Source organism: Coloeus monedula (assembly GCF_965178545.1).
Source record: "Coloeus monedula genome assembly, chromosome: 14".
NCBI lineage: Eukaryota > Metazoa > Chordata > Aves > Passeriformes > Corvidae > Coloeus > Coloeus monedula.
Genome location: NC_138794.1, coordinates 7,337,175 through 7,352,996, shown reverse-complemented (window position 1 = coordinate 7,352,996; position 15,822 = coordinate 7,337,175). Strand labels below are relative to the sequence as shown.

General features: G+C 46.0%; 1 protein-coding gene across 1 annotated transcript in view; it reads right to left on the bottom strand.

Annotated features, from left to right (window-relative positions):
* CHD2 (chromodomain helicase DNA binding protein 2) overlaps positions 1–15,822 on the bottom strand; it is a 55,036-nt gene that overhangs the window by 19,209 nt on the left and 20,005 nt on the right. The window contains exons 5-20 of the mRNA XM_082290611.1: positions 12,455–12,516; positions 11,091–11,213; positions 10,636–10,782; positions 9,615–9,748; positions 8,733–8,958; positions 7,906–8,006; positions 7,210–7,254; positions 6,882–7,057; positions 6,078–6,202; positions 5,267–5,483; positions 4,555–4,644; positions 3,479–3,669; positions 2,280–2,468; positions 1,645–1,807; positions 1,117–1,269; positions 556–627 (exon numbers count right to left, since the gene is read on the bottom strand). Of these exons, the coding sequence (XP_082146737.1) occupies positions 556–627; positions 1,117–1,269; positions 1,645–1,807; positions 2,280–2,468; positions 3,479–3,669; positions 4,555–4,644; positions 5,267–5,483; positions 6,078–6,202; positions 6,882–7,057; positions 7,210–7,254; positions 7,906–8,006; positions 8,733–8,958; positions 9,615–9,748; positions 10,636–10,782; positions 11,091–11,213; positions 12,455–12,516 (2,214 nt within the window). The remainder of the gene's footprint in view (positions 1–555; positions 628–1,116; positions 1,270–1,644; positions 1,808–2,279; positions 2,469–3,478; positions 3,670–4,554; positions 4,645–5,266; positions 5,484–6,077; positions 6,203–6,881; positions 7,058–7,209; positions 7,255–7,905; positions 8,007–8,732; positions 8,959–9,614; positions 9,749–10,635; positions 10,783–11,090; positions 11,214–12,454; positions 12,517–15,822) is intronic.

Genomic DNA, 15,822 nt, shown 5'->3' with positions numbered 1-15,822 from the left:
CGATCTCTCACAACTCCTGTGTGAGCCAAGAATTCCGCTCCAGCTCAGGCTTCTGGAGTGAGGAAAGGTATTTCTCACAGCTGGGCTGACTGACACAAAAACAAGTGTCTTGCACCAGTCACTGTGAGTCAGCAAGCCCAGATGAGAGGCTTCAGATGCCCTCTCCTATTACACTGGAGACTTTCACCTCCAACACCAGACTTCACTGCCTGCCAACACTTAAAATCCTCCTTTTGCCTCTGCCATTTCATATCCAAAACCAGCTTCAGACTGGAATCACTCAGCAACCATCTCATTCTCCAGACCAACAGGGAGAGAATTGCTAAATTTTGGCTCTTCCCAGCTTCTTCAGGACTTTCTGGAGATGTGGCTCACAGCCCTGTTCCTTGGATGTGGGAGATTTAAAATAAGCAATATGGCTGGTTGCAAAACCTACCATATCTATGTCTTTAAAAGTACCTGGGGTACTGTAAAAAGAACTGAACTGAACTAATCCCCTCTTGTCAGACACAACCTGTGGCTCAGCCACAAACCCTCTGCCCAGGCCTGCGGTACCTCGGAGCCGTCGGCGTTGAAGTGATCCAGCGCCTGCTTTCGGATCTCCCCCTTGATCGAGCCGTCCAAGCGCTGGAAAAATCAACAATAATGATAAAAGAAAGAAGGTAAAGGAGCCCTGAGGGCTGCACCCGAGTGCTGTCAGCCCTACAGCCCCCTTTGCTGCCTGCAGCGTTTAATTGTTAAAAATAGCCGCCAATTAAAAATAACTGCACTGCCTCAGCTGTGTCACAAGGGCTGGGGGATGCTCGGGGAGCAGGCACACAGCGGGTGACACCACAGCTCCCATTACAGGCTCCCAGCCAGGCTCTCTGTGCTCACTGTCCTCTCCTCAGGGTTTATCACAGGACAGTGATATCACAGGAGTGGCCTGTCAGAGGAGTTTTGCAGAAATGGGGCCATACCGAAATGAAGGGACATCCCAGTTGCCAACAGTAAGTGCCACCTGTAATCCCAGCCACCAGCCTCTGGGGAACTCAGTGACTCCCACTGCTGAAGCTCCCTCCACTTTTTCCCACTTTCAAGGGGACCCACATTGTTTTCCATGCTGATGTTTCTCACCTGAAAAGGGTAGTGTTTGATAGTCAGGTATTCTGCCAAGATGTCCAGCATCCTCACCATCTGGGAGAAGATCAGCACTCTGTTGCCTCTCTCCCGCAGCCTGGTCAGCAGCTTATCCAAGAGAATCAGCTTTCCACTGCTCCTGACCAGAGACTGAAGAAATAACCATCATTTCCAATCTTACCCTTATGTACATCACACAGAGACCTGCACAGACCTACTCCTTTTGGGGTCATGCATCTCTTGTATATCTCTAATCTAATCATATGGGTAATGCACACAGCAGAGCCCACACACACAATGCATCACACAAGAGAGATCTTACACTGCCTGCAACTCCTGCTCTTGAAGGCCATAAAATGTTGCCTACAGTGGAAGTGCAGGGCTGGGGGTTCAAATGGCTTAGCTGTGAGGACTATTTTTAAAGGAGAAGCCACAGAAGCTAAAGCTTCACCAGATATTATCCTGCTGGGAGGACAAAAGAATGAAATCTAAGGAAAAAAGGTGGTGACCAAGGACACCACTCACCTGCAGGGTCTCAAGGCCATTCTCTCTCTCGTTTTCCTCAGGAGGTTTGATAAGGTAGCAATGGTTGCAGCACTTTTTCAATTCCATCACAATGTTCAGGAAACCAGATGTGCTTCCCCTTGTTCCCTTTGAAAGAGCTTTGTAGTTTCTTGTCAAAATCCACCTGCAGGCAGGAAAATTAAAGCCCAGATCATCACTCAGTGCAGAGCAGAGTCTTGGAGGAACAAAACCTTCAGAAGAGCTCATTCAGGCATCAGTCTACTTCCCACCCTCCATCTCTCCTCACTTCTCTTACAGAATACTGCTCTTTCCTCCCTAAAAACCCTGACCTGACTTTCTTGTTGATATTATCACAGTTTAATATTCAACAGCCTGCCAATTTCATGCATATTTTCACTCCCCCAGGAAAGACATAACCTCTGTCTTGCAAAACTGGCCAGTTGAACTGTATCACTCTACAAAAGCATCTCCCAGAAGGAAAGATACCAACCACCCTACCTCATATTCCTACTGGGAAGCTCCCAGTACTACAGGTGATGGTGTCACATTGCACTCTGAAGGAACATATTGCCAAGGCCCACATAAAGATGTGTCCATTTCTACTGGCACTCCCAGTAACTTATTCAGTGACTCACTTGTAATACTGTTTCTGCAGAGCAGACATTTCCACCCGGAGGATCTGCTCCACTTTGGCTGGCAAAGATTTCTCTACATCCTTCTTCACTCTGCGCAGGAGAAATGGCTCCAGGACTTTGTGGAGGCTCTGGTAGCCATTCTCTCTACCTTTCCCATGGTCCTCTTCAAAATCCTCCCAGAACTCAAACCTGGCAACAGAAAGGAAGAGAAAGGAAGGGTCAGAATATCTCTTGTCTTATGGCACCAAACAGCATCTATTGGATATACTCCTGCTCCACCACAAGACAGGAGACCATCAGTTTAATGGAAACACAGTGGAAGACAAGAGGTTCACTCTGCTCAGGTTAACTAAACAGATGGCTGGCAAAGCTAGAAGCTCTCTGGGCTTAGATGCCTTCCTAACATCTTATATTTGAGCTCCACACTGACTCCCAGGACCCAAAATCCCAAGTCCCCCACTATTTTACTCTGTTGGCATTTACCTGGCAGTAGTTTCTGAACTTTCCGCGGTGCCTCCCTGAGGCAGGGCTTTGACAACTGGACTGTTTTACCCTGCTCTGAAGGCTCTTTTGGGATTGTTGGCTCCTCTGACAGCTCCTTTGAAATGTGGAGATCCGCTCTCCTCCACTTGGGAGACCTCAAGCCTCTCCTTCACTCTTTCTGTGATCCAACAAAAAGAATTTGGGGGACAGCTCTTCTTGCAGTCAAACATCATTTTAGTGAACTTTGGGGCATGCTTGCCTTAGCCTTAGAGATGCCCACAGCTCATTTTATTTTAAAGAAAACAAAACATTTGTTACACTGTAGACACACAATCAGCCAGACAGCACCCCAGAGCTGCCATGAAATGGTTGGCAGGGGTGCCTGAACCACAGTGTACAGGAAACCTCAGAAATGGCTGAGAAGATTTTCTTAAAACGAGTTTAGCTTTTTAGAGATGGCTGGAAGACAGCAGACAGATTTGAAAGCCATGTATCAGGTTTCCCCATTCAGTTTGCTGCCAGAAATACTCCTTGTGTTAGTTATTTAACCTTTGATTTTCCCAACTAATGTCTGTTCTCCTGTCACTGCTGTCACACCACTGAGTTTAATTCAGGGATTTAATTCAGGGATTTCTGCCATTCTGCACTCCCTTGAGCCTATTTAACAGATGAGAATGGACCGAGACATTTCTTGGAAGGCCCAGAAGGAGACTCACTTCTCTGGCATGATGAAGTGCAGCAGGGACCAGAGCTCCTTGAGCGAGTTTTGAAGCGGGGTGCCGGTGATCAGCAGCCTGTGGTTGGACTTGAAATCAATCAATGTTTTGTACAGCAAGGAGTCGTCATTTTTCAACCGATGGGCTTCGTCCACGCCTAGAAAGGCCCAGTTAATGCTTCCCAGAACAGTCTGGAGGAAGAGAAGGAAAAAAACACAGGCGCCGAGGAGACGCTGGGTCAGACAGGCCCCACCACCTTGCACATGTGTCTCTCTCCAAGGGCAGAAAGCCCTGCAGTGTGTGCTGTCCAGCGTGTCCTGCCCCAGCCCTGCGGCTGGATGCTTGCAGGATTTTCTTGCTAACAAAATTTGGGGACCAAGGTGTCTTCCCGGTGTCTTTTCCGGTGGAAATTAGCCATGCTGTAACACACTCCTGCTGTATCTCAGTAGTCTTGCAGCAAGTACACCTATTCTAATCCTCCTTTGCTTTAGCCAGAAAGCACAGTCCTTTCCCAGCTCTTTACTCCCCACTTTCTCCATACCCTTGGGGCCCTGGGTAGCACTAGTCCCACTGCAGCAAGAACAGGAGAGCAGATTAACAAGCCTAAAAAGTTCAGATAATCCAAGAGTTTTGATTCTAATTTTTTTCTGTTTTTAAGCTTTTTGTTTTCTGCTAGGACTCAGTGATACACTGACAGGGCTGATGAATATTTCCTAAGCCGACAAATTTCTTGTGGATGTAAAAATGAAAATACTGTTAACACTGCGGCCAGAGGTTCAGTGTAATGTTTTGTCCTCTTAACAAGCCTAAATTAAACCAGGTAAAAATCCAGGTACTGCTGGATACTGCCAGATGTCTTACATGTAAAAAGAATAGCACAACTGTGCAGTACAAAAGTGAAGACACTGTAACATGTGCCCCACATTCCCTGTGCATTACTGGCAAGAAAAAGCAAATAGTGGCTGTAGTTCTCCATCACCACAGAGGGAAGAGGTGAAATCCACTAGCTGAGGACTGGCTTTCCATTTGAAAATGAGAGAAAGTCTAAGTAAAAACATCCTTGGACCATTACTCACCTTATCCTTCAGGAGGATCTCGTATGTTGTGATAAGTGCATTGAATTTCAATCTTTTAGACTGAGAATGGATCCACTCATATTCACGTATCTGTGAGGGGACACAAAAGTTGACTTCAACACATGTTATCAAAAGGAAAGAGTTAACAATTGTTCTTTTAGTGTAGCTGTAGCCAGAGACTCCAACCAAGTCCAAACCCTTGTTGTTCCAAGGTGCCATTTGATGAGCTCAATGTGCCCTAGGAACAACTTGTTTTAGTGCACACATTGTTCAACTGCCCTTGCACAGGTAGCAAAATAAGGTCAGCTTGCTGTTGTGACATTAATGAACACATCACCTCACTGTGGACACCACTAGAGTCCCAACACTTGTGTGCTCCGTTGTCTGAACAGCTCCAAACACTGAAGACAAGCACTTCTACACTGCTGGACTCCTCACTGCATGTTTCAGCCCAGAGCAGTACTGGCTTCCAGATTCTGAGAGAAGCCAGTACTCCTGCACTCACTCCAAGAGGAAAAATAAAGCAGAAAATTCCCTGCAGCAGGGAATTACACCCACATGCTCAGCTACACCAGCTCCAGCTGCCTGCAGTGCTGCCAGCACTATCCACCAGCCTCTCCAGCTGACTGTGTCACACACATCACACACAAGCTGCTGCTTTGCACCCAGTGCTTCTCCCTGAGCCCTCACCCTTTGCTCTCTGATTACACACCATGTTCCTGCTCATGAGGTCTCCAATGTAAACCACCACGTTTATCTCGGGCGCCCACACTTCAAACTCCCTCTGCCAGGAGGTGAGGGTGGACAGGGGCACGACCACCAGGAAAGGGCCGTACAGCTGGTGCTGATGGAACAGGTAGGACAGGAATGATATGGTCTGAATTGTCTTGCCTAGTCCCATTTCATCAGCCAGGATCACGCTGTTGTTCCTGAGAAAGAGAACAAACAAAAATGCTGCCTGAGTGCATGTTTCTGCCACTTTGAATTTACTGTGCTCCACGTGAACAGCAATCCACAACAAGGACAGAGAGGGGCAGTGCAAAAACAGTTATTTGAACAATTCCAAGTGGATCCCAGGGACAGCCAGACTGAACATGGCACAATAACATGCAAAAATTACCTATGATGACTCCAAACTGGAGGAAAACAGGCAAAGGCAGAGGGGAATCAGTGGCCTAATTTTAGAAGGACATTTCTCAAAGACTTCAATGAGTATAAAAGCACATTGAGCCAGAAACCTTTTTTTCCCATTAAGTCAATGGAAATCTAGGGCTGATATGTGCCAGACTCACGCAAATTCAGCATGTGAACAGGCCCAGACAGGGAAAATGCTTTTTGTTTTCATACAAGGTTTCTTAAATTCATGCTCTAGGTAGTGTCTGCAACGCAGCCAGGCATGATAATATTTGGAATCTTCCAAGCTGCAGAAGGAGGGTAGGTAAAGACCTCACTTGAAAAGAGGAGTGCCAAATCCTTCTGGGACAAAAGAGCCACAGAATGAACATCACAGCCTCTGTACATACTTGCACCAGGAGTGAGCGAGCCAGTTGAGGCCCTCCAGCTGGTAATCCCGCAGCTCCAGGTTCTCCCCACCGATGTACGAGGGCTGCTTCTTCAAGGCAACAAACCTCGGCCTCTGCTTCAACACCTGAAAGAGATGCTGCCATAAGTCTATCGAAGAAAAAGACCAAATAGTCAGTAGCTGAAAGGCTGAAAATTCAGCAATGAAATCTATGAATTCAGCAAAGAGCGCCTATCTCTTCACTGGTTCAAGTCCATCCACATTTTCCTAGCCAGTGCTTCTGTCTGCATTTCTTGTGATTTGCCTGCTGCCTGCTGGTTTATGATCAGGGCTCTGAGTCCCCCAGGAGTGTAGTAAGCTGCACAAAATGCACAGGAGTTGGAACAAGCTCCACTTCCTTCTTTGTCCTCTTTTGGTTTTTCTCCCATTATTCCTGTCCCTCTCCTTCACTGCATCAGCATCTTGCAGGCTTCCTCTTTTCCCAGGTGTGCTGTTTTTTCATCCAATTGATATTAAAACTGCTGCAGCTCCTTCTGAGGAGGAAGCACTTTGCAAGGATTAATTAAGCCTCCCACTCCCCAGGGGGACATAACGTTCTCACTGTGCACAGAGTAAATGAAACTCAAAGGGGTTCGCATTCTGCTTGAAGTACAATACGAGAACAGCAAACAACCCTTCAAACGCAGGTGGGAGGACGGGAAAATGTTCTCTGACATTTATCCTGAAAAAATTTCATGTTCCCACTGCTTGCATCTTCCCCCAGCCTGGAGGAACCCAGCAATGGAAAGAAGAGAAGCCAGCAAACCTTGCAGTCCCGGGTGGGAATCGTCTTGGAGTTGTTACGACTGTTGAAGCTGTCGATGCAGTGCTGAAATTTCTTGCTGATCAGAGCCTCATCTTCCCAGCTGCACTCAGCATAGGGCAGCCCCATCCACTTACACAGGTATTCGGGGTCATTCGAGGATGTTTTGCGACTGTTTGCTGTAAAATATGCCAAAAAGCCCAAAGCTCAGCACCTGAGGTTGAGCAGCTGAACCACAAGTGCAGTTCACAGGCTGAACTGCCTGGACAGCCACAGGACAGCTCTTGGCTCATAGGAAAAGTGTAGAGAGAGCAAAAAAATGCTCTTTTACCTGGGAAATCTGAATGTCCCGTGGCAGACTTGCTGGTCTTCACAGCTGTGTTTGGAGAGAGAAGGGAAGGGAGGGTTGGAATGCTGGCAGCCAGCAGAGGGAGCAGGGCAGGCGATCACTGCCTCACACCCACGTTTTTACAGGAATTCTACTGGAAATAGGTTAAACAGCTCTCCACACCAATTCCCAAAGCAGCTGGGTGCTGGCACCTCTGACTGACATGACTGTGATATTACCAAAGCACTCAGTAAGTTCTGTTTATATTTTTATGAATTAATCATGAAAATCTCACCCCTGAGCTGCCTTGCAGCCTAACCCCATCCTCAACCACACCCCGGAAAGTGGTCCTCACAAAAGCCACGCCCATACTGCTGCTTTGGAAACAAACACCTTGCATCCAAAGGGTTCAAGACAAAGAACTTCAGCAGCCCCTCAGAAACAAGTGCGTCATCCCATAATCCAGGCAAGCAGAGTCACTTATTTGTATTGCTTGTAAATACAAATCTGTAAACCTGGATTTCTACTGTCCAAATTCCTAAATTTCACACAATGAAATACACTAAATACCGGGGTTTTTTTCTTCAAGGATTCTGGAGGACAGGGAAGAAGAGAGAGCTTCACACTCCTTCTGCTGTCACATGGATTAAAGCTCCCACTCCCACTTCACCCCTTTACCAAAGTCTTGGCTCCACTTACCAATTACCCTCTCCACTATTTGATACTGTTTGTTCAGCTCTGAAGCCAGCTCTTGTTGGCAGTTGAAATATTCTACATCTTCAGGTGATACCTTGCCCAGCCTAGATGCAAAATAACCCAAAAGAAAAAAGCAACCCACTATAATGCTTCTGTCATAGTGCTCATGGATGTTACATATAGAAAATCTACTTGCCTACACGGCTCTGACATTCAGACAAGTCACAGGAGGAAACTACTGTTATATGACATGTTTCTTAAATTTCCTATAATTATGAATTATTGCTGAGAAGCAAATGTCATAGATGTTGAGATTGCCTCCCTGTTAAATGCTGCCTTATTCTGATGCAAGAATCAGTCTCAAAACAGGAATCAAATAGAGATGGAAGCTGCTACTCCAGCTTTACCACTTTGGAAATACACCATAGCTTCCCATTATAGTTCCTGGGGAAGCTGGACATAAACTGATGCAAAAACTTGTACACAGAGAAGCCCACAATTAACAAGAGTTAGTAAGGCTGCAAGCCCTCACAGCACCTCCTGGGCCAGGCGAGTCTGTGCACCATTTATTTGTCACCAGTTCTCCCAATTCTTAAGCCCAGGAAGCAGCAATAGTGTGAACTTATGCCTTGCCCTCTCCATTTTACAGCCATCCACACTGTAGACATCATTTCTGTGAGGGGGACATTCCTCAGCAGGCAAAGAGAGACCAGAGAGCACATGAAACATACTTTGTAAGAAGAAATCAAACATTTTCAGTCATGACTCCTCAAACCTCTGGCTGAAAATTACTTGCCCAAGGCCAAATCACTGCCTGGAGTGAAGCCTACCATTGCTTGATCTCCTCCTCTTTTTTCTTGAAGTTTTCGAGCTTTTTCAGGCCCTTCACTTTCTGCTGCTGCAAGGACTCCTCGCTCTCCCACGTGCTGTGGATGTATGACCAGCCCTTCCATTTGATCAGGTACTGAACTTCCCCCTCATCCTTCTCCGGGTCGAAGTCGGCGCTGGGGTTGCCGTTGGCCTCGGTTGCGTACACCGTGGTGGAAGCTCCAATGGCTGCAAGAGAGACCAGCCTGCATTTGGTACCTTCATTATCAACCACTGGGCATTAACTGCATTAGAGCAGGAAGTTACTCTTGTAATACATCTTTTGTGGGAGCACAAAGAGCATCCGACAGATTCTGCAACTCTGTAAGGCAGGCACACAAAAGTTTTCCCTACAGCAGAATCTTTTTAAAGCTGTCATAAGTAGCTTTTCTTTAAGTATAATTCAAAGGCCCCTTGAAAGTGTTCACAACCATTCAGTTTTACAAAACATTTTTGTAAGGCTTTGAGAACAAAACATTGGCTTTATTTTCATTATGGCTTTGTCAATGGGGCCATGAAAACTGACTCTCTTAGATCTGTTTTATATTTCAAAGCAAAGAAAAGCAGAAATTGCAGAACAATGACTGCATCTCTAAAATGTGTGCAGGCTAAATGAAAGCTGCCGAGTACATAAACTATAGAGATTTTAGGATTTTAAATATTATATGTTACAAAAGCTATTACATATTACAAGACATAAATAAGAGGCACAGAGGAAAAGATGAAAAGCACTGAAACAACCCTTGGCCCCACTTTGAAGTTACAAAAGCATTGCACCAGCTCAAAGAAACCATGAGCACGTGCAGTTGCCATCAGAAATAAAGGCTTCTTCCAGAGCCACGCACCTCCCTTTTTTCCAAGCCTGATGTCCAAGACTTTCTCAATAGTTTCACTGTTGTCTTGTTGTTCATCAGCACCTTCCCCAGTCATCTCTATCAGGTCATCAGAATCCGTCTCAAAATCATCATCCTCTTTGTAGCTGAATAAGATCAAAACCAAACTGATATAAAACCCTTGATTCTTCCCAGCCCACCAACACAGAGAATGGCTCAGACTGGAGCACCTTCTCCAGCATTTATCCTGTGGTTCAGTGCACGTTCAGCACATGCATGCCTTAAGTCATCCATTCAGTATTATTCCCCAAGACACTTGAACAGCTACACTTTATCAGACTAATCCTCTATCTTGCCCATATAATTTTTCTGACCATGGCCAACATCAGATGATTCATAAAGTGGAACAATCTCTGCAGCAGAAGCAAGGCCATAACAGAGAAAGTCTCCACTGTTGAGGGAAAGATTATTCTATGGAGGTTGCAGAGGCTGCACGGGTGCCTACACTGCCCTAGGAACTGCACTTCTCATCTTTGATGAATGTTTAACCACCACAAAATATCATTTGAACGGCTCTTTGCAAGTCCCTTATTGGGACTGCCCGAAAGGTGAGAAGGTACACTGGGGAATGGATAAAGCTTTACCTCCACCCTGTCTCAACACTCTGTCCCAGGGCATTACCTATCAGCCACTCTCAGACAATTGGTCCAGTCCAGCACAGCTCCTCCCTTTTGCTCATTTTCATCTATTATTTGCAATTATTAATCTCATCTGAGAGTGCTTTACAAATATTATGCAAACCTCCTCACGTTTCTCTAAGAGGGACTGGTAAACATTCCCTCCTTCACAGATGGCAAAACGAGGTAAACCAGGATGTTCCCAGCATGAACCTGTCAAAAGAGCCACACCTCAACCACAGGTCTCTGCAGGGCAGAGCTGGGTCTCTGCAGGACCACACAGGGAGTCAGGGCCCCCAGTGCTCCCCCTTCCCCAGCCAGCTCTCACCCCCAAGCAATCCCACACTTCTTCACACCTGACATTTTTGGCTGCTCTTCGCCGAGTTTGTCTCTTGGGGGTCTCATCATCTTCATCATCATCATCATCTTCAGATGAGTCTGGTTTCTTCCTCTTCCCACGCTGGATTTTGTGGGGCTTTTTAACACCAGTTTTGGCCACTGTTCTAAAATAAGAGTTAATAAAGCCATAATACAGCATGGTTTGTGTAAATATCTGCTTTAGTAAGTCTTTAAGGAAGCACGAGTCTCAAATATTAGACTCCTAAGGGATTTAATCTGCTCTATCATGGAAAACACTCTATTGCTCACTGGAGCATGAGATGGGGAGATGAGGGAGTAACTAGGCCCTAGGTTTACTAGGCCGTAAACAGGGGTAATATTGCAGGAAAAATACACATTCGTTAGTGACAAACAGGGATTTCCTCTCCATGCAGCACAGGCAGAAAAAGAGACTGAACCAACCATTCCTTACCTCCTTTGGACAGGCCTTCTTGCTTTAATTTTCTTCGGTTCAGGCTCACTCTCTCCACTGGTGCCTTGCTCCCCTCCATCTTCATCCTCTTCTCCGGCAGAGACCTCTCTTTTCCATTTAATTCTGTGGTCAGAAATGTAGGTCATGAAGGGCAATGATATTTCTACACAAACACCTGAACAAACACCTGGGGGGTCTCAGTCACCTGGGCTTTTGTTCACACAGAGGCAGGATTGCCTTGAGTGAGAGCAGCTCTTACCACATGCAACCACATGCTGGTGGCAGAGCTGTACTGGTCAAACCTGGGTGGGCAAGGGCTTTGATTGATTTTTTTTTTCTCTACCTCTGCATTTTTGAGATGGGCTGGAAGGGTCTGAAGAGAAGTGCTCACTGTCACAGAGCACGAGCCACAATGTGCACAGTTACATGAGCGCCTTGGAGCCCAGAAAATGGAACAACGAGTGTCCAGACATCTAAATTCTCCTGTCAATTCAAGTTTCCAAGTGTGAAGCCAAGTCACATTGCACCATTAGTGGAAGGAAGCACATTCTCTGGGGGCAACTCAAAACAAAGCTGCAGCTCCAAAATGCCTTTTGGAGGAGCCCCTCCTCTCTCCAAGGGGACATAGAGGGTCCACAAAGATCATTCTCCTTGACCAGGAGAGGTTCATATTACCACAGTCCTCCCTCTACTTTATCACCTTCCCTCCTGCACTGATGGCTACAGCTAAATGAAGAGTTAAAAAACAAGATGCAGGAGAAAGTGAGCAGGATCATGTGGCTGTGTTTAGATTTTCTCCATCAGGCAGCTCATGGCTCCCTACTTCACTTCAGTGTTTGGAAAAACTAAAAGGTACTTCCTAGATGGGAAAAAGGCAGTAAAACATGACTGTAAGTGCACTCATTTACAATGCTCAGACATCCAAAGCATTCTTTATGGAAGTTCTTTTGTTTAACAGAGGGTTATAAAAGATAAAAGAGGATAATAATTTGGCATTTTATTCTCAGTTAATCAAAAAGGTGGGAGGAGAAGGGATTAAACAGTTTTAAGTATCTCTGAAGGATAATCAGTAACCTGATGGAAGAGTGAATGACTGACAACAGAAAGTGAACCTGACTCATTCAGATTCCATCACAAGCACAGTAGGAAAATACAAACAAAAGTTGGAAAATTGCATCCATCAATAGATCCATATTCATGCTTCAATTTTAGTAATCCAAAGTATTATTACTGGAAATATTAAAGTATTTATTTATTTTACAAGCTCTCCATGTTGACAGCTCCTATCGAACAATCCAGTGTGCTACTGTACTGAGAAATAAACCAAAGCATCACCACTCAAAACCCTTTCCTTAGAAACTTACTTTCTTTTCAACTGCTTCTGGCGTCTTCTTTTTGGGCTCTCATTTTCAGATTCGCTACTTGCCTTTAATTGAAAAGAAAGAAAATCAGGTTGTAGGCTTTACTCTGGACTGTCTTCTCAAGGATGCAAGTGAAACACGTGCCCGTGGGCTGAGCCCAGCTCCTTCCCCTGCAGCCTGAAGGACGCTTTGGTGCAGAGCAGCTGCCTCCCAGCACCACCACCTCAGCTGCACAGTCCTGCTGCTCTGCTCTCAATGTGAGGAAGGAAACTCTCTGCAGGAAGCCTGGAGAGCTCTACAACATCACCTATCCTGGAGTCCCTAAGCTCAGGACCCATCCACCCCTCAGCATAAACCCCCAGTGCCCAAGAGACACCATGGCAGCAGCAGCCAGGCAGACCTGCAGTGTGTGCAACACCCCAGGGATTGCAAACCCATGGGTGAATTTATCCCAACAAATGCATTATGATCTCTGCCTTCATTGCACAAACTTCCTACAAGGAATGAAATAAAAATATTGTCATAAAAAGGTAATATTCTCATCAAAAGAGTGTCCCTGTCTTGTTGTTGGGTTTTTTCTGCCACAGCAAAAGTCACCAAGGACCCAACTGGGTCAGAGCCGTGTCCTGCTGCTTTCCTTCCTCCTAGTCCTACAGTTTCCACCAGTGAAGTCTCTGTGGCTAAATATATCTAGAGTTATTCTAACTACTTGCTGTACTATTTTAAAAGTGGGCATCACTAATTCCCACAGACCAAGATAGCTAAAATAATCTCTTTATGCTGGTTGTACACAACCCCATTTTCATAAAAACTAGTCAACCATGTAAACAGATCACCACACAGACAACATGACTTCTTATCTTCCCCCAGAAAACACAAATAGGCAGGGACAAAACTGAAGAAACCCATGTGAAATTTCTAGAGAAGTATTAAAATGACAGAAGTAGCCTCCAAGATTGCTTGCTACACACACTTACTAGAAATCTTCCGCCTCTAGCTGCTTTTTGCCACAGTATTCAGCTTTGGCTCCAGGCCATGATGGACAGGTCTGTCCATCACCGTGGGTACCACAGTTTGCATCCTCTGACACCTCCACTGCCCTCCTGGACAGAGCTCACACAGCTGTGCACACAAGGATCTTGTGAAATGGTGTGAGTTGCAACGTGCATCCTTCATTCCCATTTTCCAGCTCTCCTTCCACCCATAGAAAGGCCTGTCTCACTTGCATCAGTGTATCCATTAAAATCCACTAAAATACTGGACTCCATGTCTGACCATGAGCTTTCCTGGATTTGGTGTCAGATTTGCATGTGGCACAGTAACACCTTTTGCACCATATCTTACTACAAACACGTGTTCATCCACCTGTTTCACGGGCCTGCATGAAATCCCTGTCTCATTTACCAAGCATGAAGCAAGTGCCTGGCAAACACCATGGAGAGCCCTACCTACCCTTGCAACACAAGCCAAGCATTCCACAGATTTGTTTTGACACACAGAATTCAAAAGTCCTCAATTTTCCTTTTCTCTTTTAATCTCTTACCCACTTTCTGAAGCTTTTCCATTCTAATTGGGTATGATTTTAACAGCTGTCCCTCAGTGCCCATTTACTTTTGCTCTATTTTGGCAAGCCACAAGTAAAGAGAGATGGATTTCTGTTCTGCCCTGCATCAGAGAAGATCACATTGGGAGAAAACCAAATACAACCTTTAGCTCTTTGAAATTAACTCCACTTCTGTGCCAAAATCCCCTTTTCCAAGCTTCTAGTGTCCATTTTTCTAATGCCTGTACTCTCTCCCTGCTCTGTCGCTGGGTCTACAAAGCTGATGACAATCTCTTCATGACTCCACTTTTCCTCCCCTCTTCCACCTTGAAAAATGTAACTTGTAACTGCAGCTCAGCCGCCTTCTCTTACACTTTTCAAAGACACCATTGTGTGTTTTGGATGCATGTCAAGCCCAGCTCCATCTCCACTGACACAGCCAGTCCCCAGCCTGAGTCACCTGCCTGCCTTGTGCTCCCACATCCTCCCCATCCCAGTACGGAGTGCTAGGAAGTGCCATACAGCAGCTCCTTAGCTTCTCCTCCCTGCTCCATCGTGTCTCCTGGTGATAAATTCCTTGTTCAAGGAAGGACAGAGGACAGCCAGAGAGCCAGGGCATGCCAGGTCCAGAGTGTACGCCCGAGGCCCTGTCTGCCCACCACCACCATCATCAGGAACAGACTGGTTGGGAAATCCCATGCAACTTGAATTTTAATAACGTCACCTCCTTGAATGACACAAGCTAGACTGGCAAAGTCCGTCCCCAGTCCCCAGTGGGGTTTTTGTCAGCCCAGCAGGAGGTGCTCGGGTCACGCTGCTCAGTCCAGAGCCCGAGTGCCAGTGCTGGGCTCAGGCTGCCCCGCTGGGGTGCTGCTGCTGTGGCCAAGGGGAAAGATGACCTGCCTCCCCTAGGTCCCCTTTATCAAACACTACAAATCTACCTAACTTATTCCTGCACCACTACTTCCAGCTGGACTAGGATCTGGCCACTTAAAATTTCCCCATCTCCAGCTTAAGGGATCAGCCTTCCCTCTCCATGCCTCACTGACTCCTCACATCAATTCTCTCCCTCTCCCAGCACGTAAAGTGCACACACTTTTACTAGATTAATTACACTGCATTTTGCCGTGGAGCAAAGCCGGATAAACATAATGATGCTGCACATGTAGCACCAAGAAGAGCAACACGGAACAATTCAAAGTTCTGCTCCTATAGATTATCCACGAGTGTCCTTGCCACTAGCCCAGGGCAGGAGAAATGGAGATTCCAGGCCATTGGAGAGGAGGTCCAGGTGAGCCTCTGGACCTATTAGGAGAGACAATGACTTGCTTAAACAGAGCCAGTAAGTATTTCAGACTAAAGTCAAATTGAGGACTTGCTTATTTCAGAGCAAGCCAAGCTCTAGTGCTTCAGAAAAGCTGGAGAATCTCAGCTCATCAGGTTAGTTTTATGTCTGCTGAACTACTCTTTCTCAGTGAGACTAGTAACATTTGAAATACATGAGGCAAAGCATTGACCAAAATGCAAATGAGCAGATTTTTTTTTCCAATAGGAAAAGCAGCTGTATTTTTAGAACACACTGGTGCGTGACTTCAGGCCTCTCTTTGACAGAAAAAATGCACTGACATTTGTCACCAAATTCAATCTGAAGCTATTCTTTTTATAGCAAAAATATTGTCTGGTTGGGGCACATTAATTTCTCAACTGCCCCAGAATCACATGGGGAATGATAAAATGGTTTGGGTTGGAAGGGACCTTAAAGTCCATCCAGTTCCAACCCCCTCCCATAGGCAGGGACACCTTCCACTATCCCAGGTTGCTCAGAGCC